This window comes from Polypterus senegalus, chromosome 2 (assembly GCF_016835505.1).
Source record: "Polypterus senegalus isolate Bchr_013 chromosome 2, ASM1683550v1, whole genome shotgun sequence".
Classification (NCBI taxonomy): domain Eukaryota; kingdom Metazoa; phylum Chordata; class Cladistia; order Polypteriformes; family Polypteridae; genus Polypterus; species Polypterus senegalus.
This window is the reverse complement of record NC_053155.1, coordinates 151,639,080-151,654,096: the sequence shown is the minus strand read 5'-3', so window position 1 is coordinate 151,654,096 and position 15,017 is coordinate 151,639,080. Positions and strand designations below refer to the sequence as shown.

General features: G+C 34.9%; 1 protein-coding gene across 4 annotated transcripts in view; it reads right to left on the bottom strand.

Annotated features, from left to right (window-relative positions):
• Positions 1-6,545: 6,545 nt before the first annotated feature.
• The window catches only part of senp7 (SUMO specific peptidase 7), a 190,703-nt gene continuing 182,231 nt past the window's right edge, over positions 6,546-15,017 (bottom strand). For all 4 annotated transcript variants that reach the window (XM_039744831.1, XM_039744832.1, XM_039744834.1 and 1 more), the window contains 2 exons: positions 7,556-7,706; positions 6,546-7,026 (listed from right to left, as the gene is read on the bottom strand). In XM_039744831.1, the coding sequence (XP_039600765.1) occupies positions 6,895-7,026; positions 7,556-7,706 (283 nt within the window). In that variant the 3' untranslated portion in view covers positions 6,546-6,894. The remainder of the gene's footprint in view (positions 7,027-7,555; positions 7,707-15,017) is intronic.

Genomic DNA, 15,017 nt, shown 5'->3' with positions numbered 1-15,017 from the left:
ATAATAATAATTCTTAAATAAATTTGTATTTGTGGAAACAGCAATGCTACTAACAATCCAGTACTAAGCATTTGACATTTTGTTTGGCTAAATCTATATAGAATTTAAATACTATATTTGACATTGATCGCAGTCTTACACATCCCTCAGCACACTATGAATATAATCTGCTTTCACTACCCAAGAATTAACAAAACACAAGGTGATTTCTTCATATGCAAGACCCTGAAAAGCTTCTTTGTTACCTGTAAAAATAATTTAAATTGACAAAATGCAGAGCATTTTACTGTAGGGACCCCAAACTCTGAAATGATCTCTCTGCCAATATTACAGACGAATCCCATTGGAATATAATATACTAGTTAGAGGTATTTCTGAGGTTATTCCAATTCTAGTTCTCTGCAGTGGCACATACTTTTATTATTTTGGTCAACTAGTTACCCAAACCAAATTCTGGAAGACAACTTTGGGATTAGTGTGTCATTATCATTAACAAGACACAATATCAGTCAACTAACAGTTGTCCTGTTGGGCAAAAGAAGCCTATCTAGACAGACATGTTGAGTATTTTTTTTGCTTTGGTAGGTAAACTTAGGTTAATATATTCAGATTACATTTATTAACATTCAGGAACTTAAATATACAAAGTTACATGTAAATAAGCATATATAAAAATTCAGCACCCACTTTCAAAATGTTTGTTTTGTTTCCATAAAGCCTAAAAAGATGGCAAGACTTTTCCAGTTTTATTTACAGACTGTATCTTTGAAAATCGTTATGAAAAGTGAAAATAAATTTTCTGAAAAATATAACAAAACAGTAGAATAATCATATATAGTAGGATAAAAAAAACACCCCAAAGTCAAAGTTAGTGCATGATAGAAGCATGTTTTGTCTGAACTGAATGTCTACCAACATTGCATACCTAGTGAGGAGACTATCTGCCCATTCATTCTCATAGGGTTTGTCCAAGCTTAGTCCAAGTGAATTGTGATATTTAATGGTTAGAGTTGTTCAAGTCATCTTGAGCCATTTTCCCAACACCTGGCAGAGGTGCTGGTTTTCTTTAAAAATATGCGTGCTACTTTACCCTCTCCCTCATCTATTCTGACGATTGTCCTAGTTCTACCCAAACAGGAATGGTGCCCTTCAAACAGTCAACAATTTAAATTTTAGTTTCATCTGACCATAGCTCTTTTCACAGCATGACCACATAATCTTTAAGGTTCTATATAGCAAACTGTAAATTATAACAACAACATTTATTTATATAGCACATTTTCATACAAAAAGTAGCTCAAAGTGTTTACATAATGAAGAATAGAAAAATAAAAGACACAGTAAGAAAATAAAATAAGTCAACATCAATTAACATAGAATAAGAGTAAGGTCCAATGGCCAGGGTGGACAGAAAAAAACAAAAAAAAAAACTCCAGACGGCTGGAGGAAAAAAATTAAATCTGTAGGGATTCCAGACCATTAGACTGCCCAGTCCCCTCTGATTAGAAATTAGACTTCTACTGTTTATCATACTCTACAATTTAATGTATAATTCATCGATGAATGATTAGATTTATGATCTCCAACAATAACAAATTACAAGTTCTTGGTAGCAGGTGATTTAAATGTTCATGTGGAAAATCAATGCATCCCTAAACTAAGGGTGTTTATTAAACTTTTATATTCGATTGATCTTAGTCAGCATGTTATCTAGACAACATACAAGGAAGTTAAGGTCATTTGTTACACTTAGCAATATGAAAATGACTTAAGATTGATGTGAAATAGATTACATCGACATTCAGGTCAATGCAAAGGGCTTGGACAGTCCCAAATAACATTTCATTGATATTCAAAGTAAAAAATAGTAAATAAATCAACAACAAACAAAGCTTTGATTTTTCAAATATTGTGCCAAGATCAATCAACCTTCTTAACATGTGACTGAGGATTTAAAAATGAAGTCTTAAATCCTCATAAGGTGTACTTTATTTTCAGACCTCCCACTGTGTATTCAAACCTAATATTTTTACTTCCTACTGTGAATAATGCAGCACTGTTTACCAAATAAAACAAGAAAGATGAAGAAACAACAGAACTGAATTATTTAACCTTTACTGTAACACCAGTACAAGCTACAAACTTGGACGACTTTAAAAGGAATGGAGGTTAAAAAAAACGGAGAAAGGCATTGAATGGAAAAATAGGAATCCTGTTATCATGCTGTGCTTACTTCAAGGACCTAATTTTTCCAATTATACAGTTGGAGCTAAACTAGAACAATACCTTGGAATTTACTGTGGATTCAATTAAAAATTATTTTTAAAAAAAAAATCAAAAAAAAAATCACTAATTTTCACTGCCTACTCTTAAGTAGAGGAGGGGATCTATTATGATTTAGAGTTGTATGGAAGCTAGGAGTGCAGGAAACTTTGAGAGAGTACAGGGAAGAATGGATTCCATCAAATATCTACAAATCCTTGAGGAGATCACCGAATATCATTCCAGAAACTTAAGGTGAAAAAAGGAAAACTTTTACAAAAAGACAATGATCCAAAGAACAATAGGAAATCTAATATGAAGTGCCTCAAGAAACACAAGGTGAAGGTTTTGGAATGACCCTCACTGTCCCCAGATGTAGACATCATTTAAACTCAGTGGGCAGATCATAGAAAACCTGTGCATGCAAGAATGAAAAACAAGACCTTTAAGACTCATAGCTGGCTACAAAAACAAATGCAAACTGTGATCTTTGCCAAAGGGGAAGAAACCATTAATGGCTGGAATCTCGGTCTTTACTGCCAGAAACGATAACAGCAAAGTAAATAATATTAATGCTAGGCTAAAGGCCACAACTGACAAGATATGCCCCACAAAAATCCACAGCTACATTTCCAAGGAAAACTCAAGCAATCTGTAAACTCAAACCAGACTGCCAGAAAGATGAGCAAAAATGGAGGAAAACTAAATTAACAGTACACTATGACATTTTAAAAAAATCTAATAGCTAGATATAATTATAGCAGTATGATCTATGAAATGGTCTTATTGCTGTAAAATAAGTTTTGGTGTGGGGAACAACTTTTGACCTCTTACTGAAACCTGTCCCAACTGTGGGGAAGATGAACAAAGTATTGGTGATACAATATAAATGTTTGCTGCATTTTTATAAAAAAAAATTGATAAGATCTAATATAACATAGAAATCTAGAACTGAGTTAATGGAACTGCCTTCCATTCAGCAAGTCAAACTAAAGTCTCTTAACAAAAGAAAGGTACAAGAACAATGTACAATAACTTTCAACACAAACCATAAACATGCACACTATTTCTACAGACTTCTTCAAAGAAGTCACCAACTGCCAAACTGACAGTGTACTAGACATAACTTCACTGCTCAATAGATTCACGCATTTTTCAAGATTTAAAAATTGCTGTAGGAAAAGCTCTACTTAAGTAAAAATCCTAGAAAATGATTGAGTAAAAAGTAACAATAAGGTTTTAAATCTAGCCATAGAGCAGACATTTCTTCAGTCAAAGTAGTTAATGACTGAGATTTAAAATAGCTGATTTGTGTGCCACATTTCAAACCATATATAACTCCATTCTCATTTTCTTATTAACTGCCTTAGACAGTGGCTTGGCCTCTGAAATCAGGATTTTGGTTTATTTTTAACACCATGATATTCTTGACTAGATCTAGAGATTCAAAGCCCTAAAGACACTTAGTAATTCAGGCACAGTAATGTATTTAAAAGTTCTGAAATCGGTCAAGCTAGGCTAAAATGAATAATGAAGAAACAAACATACGGGGGAAAAAGCAAAGTTGATTTACAGAGTGATGCACAACAGGCCTAAACACAAAATGTTAAAAGTTTTCTTTATATAACTTGGCAATCTACTTCCATGTTTGTTCCTAATTTATCCAAGAAGGTAGTGTTTCCATTAATTACTTTCATCTTAGTAAACCTGCATTAAAACTCTATGCACTACTACATTTTATTAATGATATATGTGTTCTAACTTCAATTAGCTAAAACTGATCATATTAATGTAAATTTTCTTTACTAGCCAGCCAAGCAGAACCACCTAGCCTGAATCAGGATAAAATAACTCTCGTGTTATCTATCCATTTCAAAACAGAATGATGAAAAGAAGTTTTCCAAAAAGAAAAAAGGATACAAGGTCAAATTAAGTATTTTTTTTTTTATTTAAGTGTGTGTCAAACACACACACACACACAAAGATGCAAAAAAGGGAGGACACAAAACAAATAAAAAAAATTCTTAATGAGCCATCTGATTAAACAATATTATGCTCAAACTTCCCATGCAAAATATATTGTTTAGTTTTCCCTACATGTTCTTTCTGCCTTTTCTTCTATATGCCCCATGACCTTTTTCTAATAATTCAAACCTTTTCTCCTGTTTGGTCACCACTTGGATCAAGGGTACTGTTAAGAACCTGTGGTGATTTTATGATACTGTACAGCAGAACATTTAGTTTATACTGCATACAGTATAAAAGATAACATTTTTAGTCCCACTCTATATATTATAAACCTTTCACGTTTTCAACAGGCCTTACATATAAACTGGTTACTTCAAGCTTAGATCTACATTGCAATGGATGTAATTTTGCCAAGTCTCCAAAAGATGGGGTCTAGGGTCTTCTTAAGGACCCAGGATAGGGAAAGTCACAAATGGATCTATGAAATATTTATTTTTATGACGGAATCCACTCATGGTTGTTACAGCATCCATGGCTGATCAGTTGTTCTGTCAAAATATACAATCATGGCCGAAATTAACGGCACCCCTGAAATTTTGCCAGAAAATGCATCATTTCTCCCAGAAAATTGTTGCAATTACAAATTCTTTGGTATACACGGTCATTTCCTTTATGTGCATTGGAACAACACAAAAAAACAGAGAAAAAAAGCCAAATCTGACATCATGTCACACAGAAGTCCAAAAATGGGCCTGACAAAATTATTGGAACCTTTTCAAAATTGTGGGTAAATCGTTTTATTTCAAGCATATGATGCTCATTTGAACTCACCTGTGACAACAAACAGGTGCTGGCAATATAGCAATCACACCTGACGCCAGTTAAATTGGAGAAAAGTTGACTCAACCTTTCTGTTGTGTGTGTCTGAATATGCCACACTAAGCATGGAGAACAGAAAGAAGAGCAGAGAATTGTCTGAGGAATTGAGAACAAAAATTGAGGAAAAATATCAACAATCTCAAGGATACAAGTCCATCTCCAGAGATCTTCATGTTCCTTTGTCCACTGTGCGCAACATAATCAAGAAGTTCACAACATATGGCACTGTACCTAATCTCCCTGGACGGGGACAGAAGAGAAATACTGATAAAAGACTGCAACGAATGATATTTCGAATGGTGGATAAACAGTCCCAATCAACTTCAAAACATATTCAAGCTGTTCTGCAGACTCAGGGTGCAACAGTGTCAGCACGAACTATCCGTCGACATCTGAATGAAATGAAACGCTATGGCAGGAGAGCCAGGAGGACCCCACTGCTGACACAGAAACATAAAAAAGCCAAAGTGGAGTTTGCCAAAATGTACTTGAGGAAGCCAAAATCCTTCTGGGCGAACGTCTTGCAGACAGATGAGACCAAGGTAGAGGTTTTTGGTAAAGCTCATCATTCTACTGTTTACAGAAAATGGAACGAGGGCTACGAAGAAAGGAACACAGTACCTACAGTCAAACATGGTGGAGGTTCTAAGATGTTTTGGGGATGTTTTGCTGCCTCTGGCACTGGATGCCTTGACCTTGTGCAAGGCATCATGAAATCTGAAGACTACCCAAAGATATTGGGGCACAATGTAGGGCCCAGTGTCAGAAAGCTGGGTCTGCGTCAGAGGTCATGGGTGTTCCAGCAGGACAATGACACCAAACATACCTCTAAAAGCACCCAGAAATGGTTGAAGACAAAGCACTGGAAAGGTCTGAAGTGGATGAAGCAATGAGTCCTGGATCTAAATCCGATTGAACACTTATTGAGAGATCTCAAAATTGCTGTTGGGAGAAGGCGCCCTTCAAATGTGAGAGACCTTGGGCAGTTTGCAAAAAAAAAAGTTGAGAGGTGTGACAAACTTGCTGATGGTTATAGGAAGCGCTTGATTTCAGTTATTTTTTCCAAAGGGTTTGCGACCAAATATTCAGTTGAGTGTGCCAATAATTTTGTCCAGCCCAGTTTTTGAGTTTTGTGTGAAATGATGTAAGATTTGGCTTTTTTTCTCTATTTTTTGTGTTGTTCCAATGCACATAAAGGAAATAAACATGTGTATACCAAAACATTTATAATTGCAACAATTTTCTGGGAGAAATGGTGCATTTTCTGGGAAAACTCCAGGGGTGCTGATAATTTCGGCCATGACTGTATGCAATAACAGGTTATTTATGTTTTTCTGTACAGATACTTTTGTGCTACTTTATTACCATAATTTTGAAAAATATTGCTTAGGTATTTATCCAGTTATAAATAAATGATAAATTAACATCTCTGTATGAACAGTTTCATGATATACATTTAATATTCTATTTTTTGATGAGCAAGATAATAACAATACAATCCACTGAACTATAAACAGCAACCTAGAATATTGGGGAGATCACAAATTATCAAAAAATCTTAACTATACAAGACAGGGTGTGCTAGAAACTTACAATTTCATTCTTAAAAAGATTTATTATGAAAAAGTGTAAAACAAGTAGTTACATTATAATATAAAAGACTGTACACTTTTTTTCTCTCTAAACTTTAACAAATTTACTGACAGGTCAAAGGTAGCAAACAGAATGAAGTAAATTAGGCTTCTTTCTGGCAGATATCAATAATGCTGGAGAGTAAGATCTTTATTAGCTCATGGTTTTCTGCTTTTTGGACAACTGAAGAACTAAGTCTCTAATTGCATCTCTTTTCCTCTTTACTTCTTGTCGTGAAAACCAATTTTCCAGTTGTAGGGGCAGATCAAAATGCACAACAGGATTCTGGAAAAGATAATGATATAATGAAAACCAATTAATTTACAAATTATTCCTCAACTTAATAATCTGATTTTTATAGAATGACACATAAATACAGTACATCAGCTAGTACAGACCAAACACAACCAAATATGGAATATAACAATGGGAAAATAAGCAGTTTATCAAAAAAATCCATGCTTTGTTTTTCTGAATATGGATTATTTTAACAGTATGATTTAAGGTTTTTTCACAATCTTCATTTATTCGTCTTGAATTATCCATTATAGTACTTCACAGTAAGAAAACTTAGAGAGCTATAATAAATAAAACACAAGTATTTAACTTACTTACATTATGTTCATGTTGTTATTTTAACAAGTTGTAAATATATTCATTGTTAACAGCTATCACCATTATGATGATTATCACCATATTTTAGCTAACAATAGTCAATCGTCTATTTAAATTTCAAAATCTGACAGGTGACATATATTCAAAAGAGCAACCGTTAAAATAAACACAATATGGCCAGTAAAAAAAAACCTATTACCTGAAGGAAGCTCTCAACATACTGGAGAAGATATATGCCACAATCACTGCTATTATCTTGCAAAGGTACCCTGCATGCTGAGCCTTTTATATTCTCTGGTAAAAAAAATCTCTGCGTCCCCCTTCTGACATCCCATTCCACCTGCAGATACCTAGAAAACAGAATGTTTTTTAAAATTATTCACAACCAGCTATTATTAACAAACTTCTAAAGCAAGATATCACTACTGGAATATGTATTTTTCTGTAACAGTCTGGATTTTTAAAAATAATTATTTTTGCAATTTCAATTGAAAGCATTTAAATGGGGTAATAAAGAATTCATATATTAAGCAGTTCAAAATAAAAGTAATATACAAGAAATATGCCAAAAGAAATAAAAATCTTCCAAAAGGGAAAGTAAATACCTACAATTTATTACAAGAGTGATATCCAGAAAGCAACTGGGTTTAATAAATTTTGACATACATTACAGTGAATTTAGAATGTATTCAGACCCCTTCACTTTGTTCACACTTTATTTCTTTATTTTGTTGTACTATTTATTTTAAATGGATACATTTGCCATTTTTGCCCATCAATCTACATTCAATACATGCCGACAATGTGAAAACATGTTTTCAGAAATGTTTGTAGTACTAGGGTGTTATACTTTTATGAATGTAGTGAGAAGTCAAGCAAAATGACACCTTTTATTGGCTAACTAAAACAACATGCAAGCTTGCTTTAAGAAACGGCCTGAGTTGCCTCAAAAGCTTGCATATTGTAATCTTTTTAGTTAGCCAATAAAAGGTGTCAAATTGCTTTACTTCTCATTATTGAAATGTCTAAATGTTTGTAAACTGCCATCTTCAGATCTCTTCACAGATGTACAATGAGTTTTAAGTCTGGGTGACTCACCCAAAGGGCAGAGGGTAGTCTGGGTCAAAATGAGATATTAGTAGGCAAAAAGAAGCACAGTGAAGGAGGAGGATACTGATATAATTCAGTACATGGCCATTTAAAGCTTCACAGGTTAATAATTAGAGCTACAGATTAATTGCAGTTAATATATGTGATTAACAAGTTAAATATTTCTTTGATAACGCAAACCCTAAACCATTAATTTAATTTGGTCAATATTACCTCCCTTCACACATGATGAAGCAATGCCAAATGAATGCAAGTCTGCTGACAGGTAGTAGCGTGTCACCTTAGCTTGATCATTTACTGTGTTATTTCTTGATAATAAACTTTATTCACACACACTAGTAGTGACCACCCATGCCTAATAACATAGGAACACCCAGTACTGGAACATAATATGCTGTGCACCATAATGAAGCTATCTGTTCCATTATTACATACACATCATTTCATATATTCATAGCTGTTCAAAGTGCAAAGAATATTAAAATCAATCAGTTTCATTTCCATGTCTTAACACTGCATTCACAACATTGACAGAGTTTATAAAAAAAAAAAAAAAGTAGGACAAGATGCTACACACAGCGAGGTTTGCTAATGAAAGTCTGTCCATGAAATGTAAGTGGCTACCGAGGTGTAGATCTGAGTGACAGACAGTGTGTCAGCCCTGTCACAAACATACAGATTTACTCAGATCTCTTACTTTTTATCTCTCCTCTCCCTTTTTCTCGATTACATAATCTCCTGTTTTATAACTTCACTAAAACTATGTGCCCAATTCAGTTCCTTTTAAATGTTGTAGGAGGAGAACAGGCATCCTGGATGAGACGGTGAAAAATACATTACCCAGCACAACAATGAAAGCAAATTGGCCAACGGATCGGAGAAATAATTTTGTGTTTGACTGACAGGAAGTAATGGACGAACCAGCAGAAGCTGAGATCTGGGTGCAGATCCATCCCCCATACATCAGATGGCAGTGTTCCTCATGACAACACAGTTGGGACGCCTGCAGAGGTGCTTGGAAATTGGAGTTCGGAAGTGCAGCTTTGCCACTGCCCCTGGGTCAGCAACAGATCACCACAGAGAACACATAACATTTATGATATTACAACTCTCTGCACATTTAGAATCCTTAGATTTATACTTGACATCACATTCATGATGAAATTCATTAGCGTATGTATGTATGTTACATTTTACAGATAAATCGTTAATTTTGTTTAAATAATGAATACTGTTAATAATTACATACATGGGGCTGACATGGTGGCAAAGCGGCAGCGCTGCTGTCTTGCACAGAGTCACGCCGCTGGTGTTTACATGCTTTCCTGCTGGGTTTCCACAGAGTGCTCTGGTTTCCTTTCAAAAGATATGCAGATTTGGTGATGCTAAAATGACACTAGTGTGTGTGTATGTGTGCTTGCATCCACCTTGCGATGGATGAGCTGATACCCTGTCTAGGGATTGTTTCTGCCTCGAGCCCAATGCTTGTTGGAATGGACACATCCCTGGATTGATGGATTTAATCATTAAACATTCTTTTCAGAGATATTGCGGTAAGGTGTCATCAGAATTTAATGGGTGTTCCAGGCAATTTACAACACAGCGAAGCTGAAATTGTTCTCACCGTGATAATATCTCGCACTGCCACCAGGTCGATTCTTCAAGATTTATGTAAAGTATGCACGCAAGTATAAACAGTAAAACACCTGCGTAGCAGGAGTGTCCGCTGGAGTATGCGTTGCGTCCTGTGAAGTATAAATCTGGCCTTAGGCAGGCACAGGAGAAATCAGGCCAGACTGGACAGCAGAGGGATGGAATTTTGTTGAGAGCGACTAGGAGTGGGAAAGGACTATGGTTGGAGCGGTTAGAAGGTCAACTGAAAAGTCAATACCTTGAAGACTTCTAATCTGAACAGTTACATAAATAACAGCTTTAGCTTCTGATTTTAATAAATGTGTAAACATTTCTGAAAACATGTTTTCATTTATCAATATGGGTTACTGAATGTAGATTGACGGGCAAAAATGAAAAATATATCCATTTTAATTTTCAATTGTATATTGTGAAGCTGCACAAATTAGTGTCCAGAAAAAGAAGGGGTTTGAATACCTTCTAAATCCGCTGCAGGCTATAATTTTACAATATGCAGGTACATGACCTACAAATAAACTGAATGCAAAATCCACAAAGGCAGCAACAAAACAGAAAAATAAACTGGCATACAGTATTTTTCAGATGGTAAATTGACCTTAGTGCTTGGCACAAAAAAGGAATACTGAGAGCACATAACGTGCTCAAGAAGAACTAAGCCAAGTCTTCTTAGCTTTAACAGATGAGTGGCAAGGATTAATTGACGTATTTCTAATATCAAAAGAATATCTGAGGTTGTAAGCAAAGGTTAGTATACAAGACATTAGATCATTAAACAAATATTAAGCAGTTACACAAATTTGGAACTCAAGAACAAAACCATATTAAAAACGCAATCTTGGTTCATCTCACCTTCTTACCTGATTTTCCTGGTGATGGTTAAGGTTTAAAAATATATATTTTTTTTAAAATGTCTGATTTTCTGAATGACAAGTCTCCTATTTCTCTTTCCTTGAATATGCTAAAGAAGGCTAAGGCTAAGAGTTTACAGCGTGACAGTCATAATATTACACATTACATGCCTGGCAAAGGTCCAAAATGGTGACAACTATGAAATACAAAATACAATCACATAAGATGTAATAATCTCACAAAACGACATAAAATGCATAAATGCCATATTTCTAACATAACCACTGATAAAAACTCTATGAGCGGGTCTTATCTATCTCATCTATTTTAGTATTTACATATATTTCTTTTGTAATTTATATCCTGAGATGGACACAGAATCACTACTTATTATTTATGACTGAGCAAATTTCCTGGTGAAAAAAGCAGCATCTGATGACACCTCATTCAAAGCATTCTCTACATTAGACAGAATAAACTAATGATAGGGAAAGAGAAAAGGGTCACCAAAGGACACAGGGGTGTCCCTTGCTTGCTCATTATTTTTTTTTTCTACATCACTGTATTAATCGGACATGTATTTATATAGCATTAGAACTGTATAAAACGACTACCACTCTTACAGAAAATAATAAAATGTATTTTATTTATATTACAATTTTAAGCCCTACTTTGAAAAATAAATCTTACAAATTTGAATCCTAAATTGTTTCATTGAACACACCTAATCTGTCATTCACTTGTCTTTTAAAAACCATCAAGGACCCTGCTTCAAATAATTTTTTTATTCCAGAACCCCCACATCTGTCTATGTGAAGAAGAGTTTTGTGGATTCCATGTTGAATACACTTTCTCATTAATTTCTATCTGTATCATCTAGAATATGATTCACAATTTATCAAAATGAATATTATGTATTAATTTTTCACTGTATCTGTGAGCAGTTTAAGAGACTTATTTTAAGCCTCCAAGTAAACTTAACTGGTCAAGAATAAGAGGTTCAGTTCTCAATAAGAACAGGACATAGCTTTTAATCCAGAAATGCACTTGGTTGTTTGTCTCTTTCTCATTTTATAGTGTTGATATAACTTCATCAACCTGCAAAAGTATTCTGACCATTGAACAATTTTGTAATTTTATTGCATAACAGCTCCTATCCTATTCTCCATGATATTTTTGTTTCAAACCACTGAAAAACAATTTTCTTTCATGTGATATCTTTTTGTTTAAAAAATACTAGACAAAGAAAAAAGTGAGATGTTTATATAAAGCTACTAAAACGTAGCACATGAAAAATATGCTAAAAGCTTAATACCTTTCATACTGTAAACAGTAGCTGAAGCTTAATTATTAGTGTGGAATACTACCAACGGCATTAATACTGGAGTTACTTCTTAGTACCAGTGTTATTGTATCAGCTAGATTATTATTTAAGGTACTGCTAATTAAGATTTTACTTTCCACATTATAAATAAAAAAATAAACAGGAAAATTGAGTATGTTATCAAGTGAAAATATGTTGGTACAACAGAATTCTCAGATGTTCCAAGGCCATTCAAAAGGTATCAGACCTTCATCATGTCCTGGGTCTCACCTTCAGATTTCTTCTAGTGGGTCTTGCCTCGTACACTTTCCATGGAAAGTGATCACATGCTCCAACTGGATGAGGTCAAATATATCGGCAACTTATTCATTAGGTAGCATGGTAGTGGTCTTAGAGAGCACTCCAGGACCATAGCTGCCATTATGCTGATCCAAACGTACTTGGTATTTCATGCATTTATTTACTATATACAGGAATTAGAATATCATGACAAAGTTGATTTATTTCAGTAATTCCATTCAAAAAGTGAAACTTGTATATTAGATTCATTCATTACACAGAGACTGATGTATTTCAAATGTTTATTTCTTTTAATTTTGATGATTATAACTGACAACTAATGAAAGTAACAAATTCAATACATCGGAAAATTAGAATATCAATTAAGACCAATGCAAAAAAAGGATTTTTAGAAATGTTGGCCAACTGAAAGGTATGAACATGAAAAGTATGAGCATGTACAGCACTCAATATTTAGTTGGGGCTCCTTTGGCCTGGATTACTGCAGCAATGCAGCGTGGCATGGAGTCAATCAGTCTGTGGCACTGCTCAGGTGTTATGAGAGCCCATGTTGCTCTGACAGTGGCCTTTAACTCTTCTGAATTGTTGGGTCTGGCGTATTGCATCTTCCTCTTCACAATACCCCATAGATTTTCTATGGGGTTACGGTCAGGCGAGTTTGCTGGACAATCAAGAACAGGGATACCATGGTCCTTAAACCAAGTACTGGTAGCTTTGGCACTGTGAGCTGGTGCCAGGTCCTGTTGGAAAATGAAATCTGCATCTACATAAAGTTCGTCAGCAGCAGGAAGCATGAAGTGCTCTAAAACTTCCTGGTAGACGGCTGCGTTGACCTTGGACCTCAGAAAACACAATGGACCAACACCAGCAGATGACATGGCACCCCAAACCATCACTGACTGTGGAAACTTTACACTGGACCTCAAGCAACATGGATTCTGTGCCTCTCCTCTCTTCCTCCAGACTCTGGGACCTTGATTTCCAAAGGAAATGCAAAATTTACTTTCATCAGAGAACATAACTTTGGACCACTCAGCAGCAGTCCAGTCCTTTTTGTCTTTAGCCCAGGCGAGACGCTTCTGACGCTGTCTCTTGTTCAAGAGTGGCTTGACACAAGGAATGCGACAGCTGAAACCCATGTCTTGCATACGTCTGTGCGTGGTGGTTCTTGAAGCACTGACTCCAGCTGCAGTCCACTCTTTGTGAATCTTTCCTACAGTTTTGAATGGGTTTTGTTTCACAATCCCAAGGTGCGGTTATTCCTATTGCTTGTACACTTTTTCTACCACATCTTGTCCTTCCCTTCACCTCTCTATTAATGTGCTTGGACACAGAGGTCTGTGAACAGCCAGCTTCTTTAGCAATGACCTTTTGTGTCTTGACCTCCTTGTGCAAGGTGTCAATGGTCGTCTTTTGGACAACTGTCAAGTCAGCAGTCTTCCCCATGATTGTGTAGCCTACAGAACTAGACTGAGAGACCATTTAAAGGCTTTTGCAGGTGTTTTGAGTTAATTAGCTGATTAGAGTGTGGCACCAGGTGTCTTCAATATTGAACCTTTTCACAATATTCTAATTTTCCGAGATACTGAATTTGGGACTTTCATTAGTTGTCAGTTATAATCATCAAAATTAAAAGAAACATTTGAAATACATCAGTCTGTGTGTAATGAATGAATCTAATATACAAGTTTCACTTTTTGAATGGAATTACTGAAATAAATCAACTTTGTCATGATTTTCTAATTTTATGACCAGCACCTGTATATATTTATTACTTAAACTGCTCCCTATTTTAAAAAATGTTGGGCAGTACTCTGCTCAGCATTACGAATATTATAAATGGCATACATGTAATGATGAAACAATGGATGAAATATTAACTGGAGGTCAAGAATGTAAAGCTACCAAAAATAAAATATTCTAGGTGAAGAAAAGTGAGGGCAGTTAAAATATCTTGCAGTTTCAACTTCTGCACAGAGGTAAATGGGTGCACATGAATATTCTGTGTGTGAAAGTGTATAGAAATAGGAGACACTATTATTAACAAAATGATTCCTGATTGAGTAGGAGAACTCACTGTTGTATTTAAATGAAAGTGGTTAATGCATCCAACAATTTGGATATAAAATTAACTTTTATAAATATAGCTTTTTGGTAATTAAAATGTAAGTGGAATATTGTCAAATCAAGAATCATCTTATTGTAATTTATTCAATGATACTGTCTTTAATCTCCCAGATCAATAAAGAAAGTCTTGCCTTCTCTACAAAAGCAGTGAATTTATTTTGGTAGATGACTGTATATGCATTTCTGATATCAATAAAAAGAAATGTCTTTTTTTTTTTTGACCTGATACGTGCATTACATTGAATAAAATACTTAATTCTTGGAAAAAGTCATGTGCTTACTCCACTTATTTTTTAAA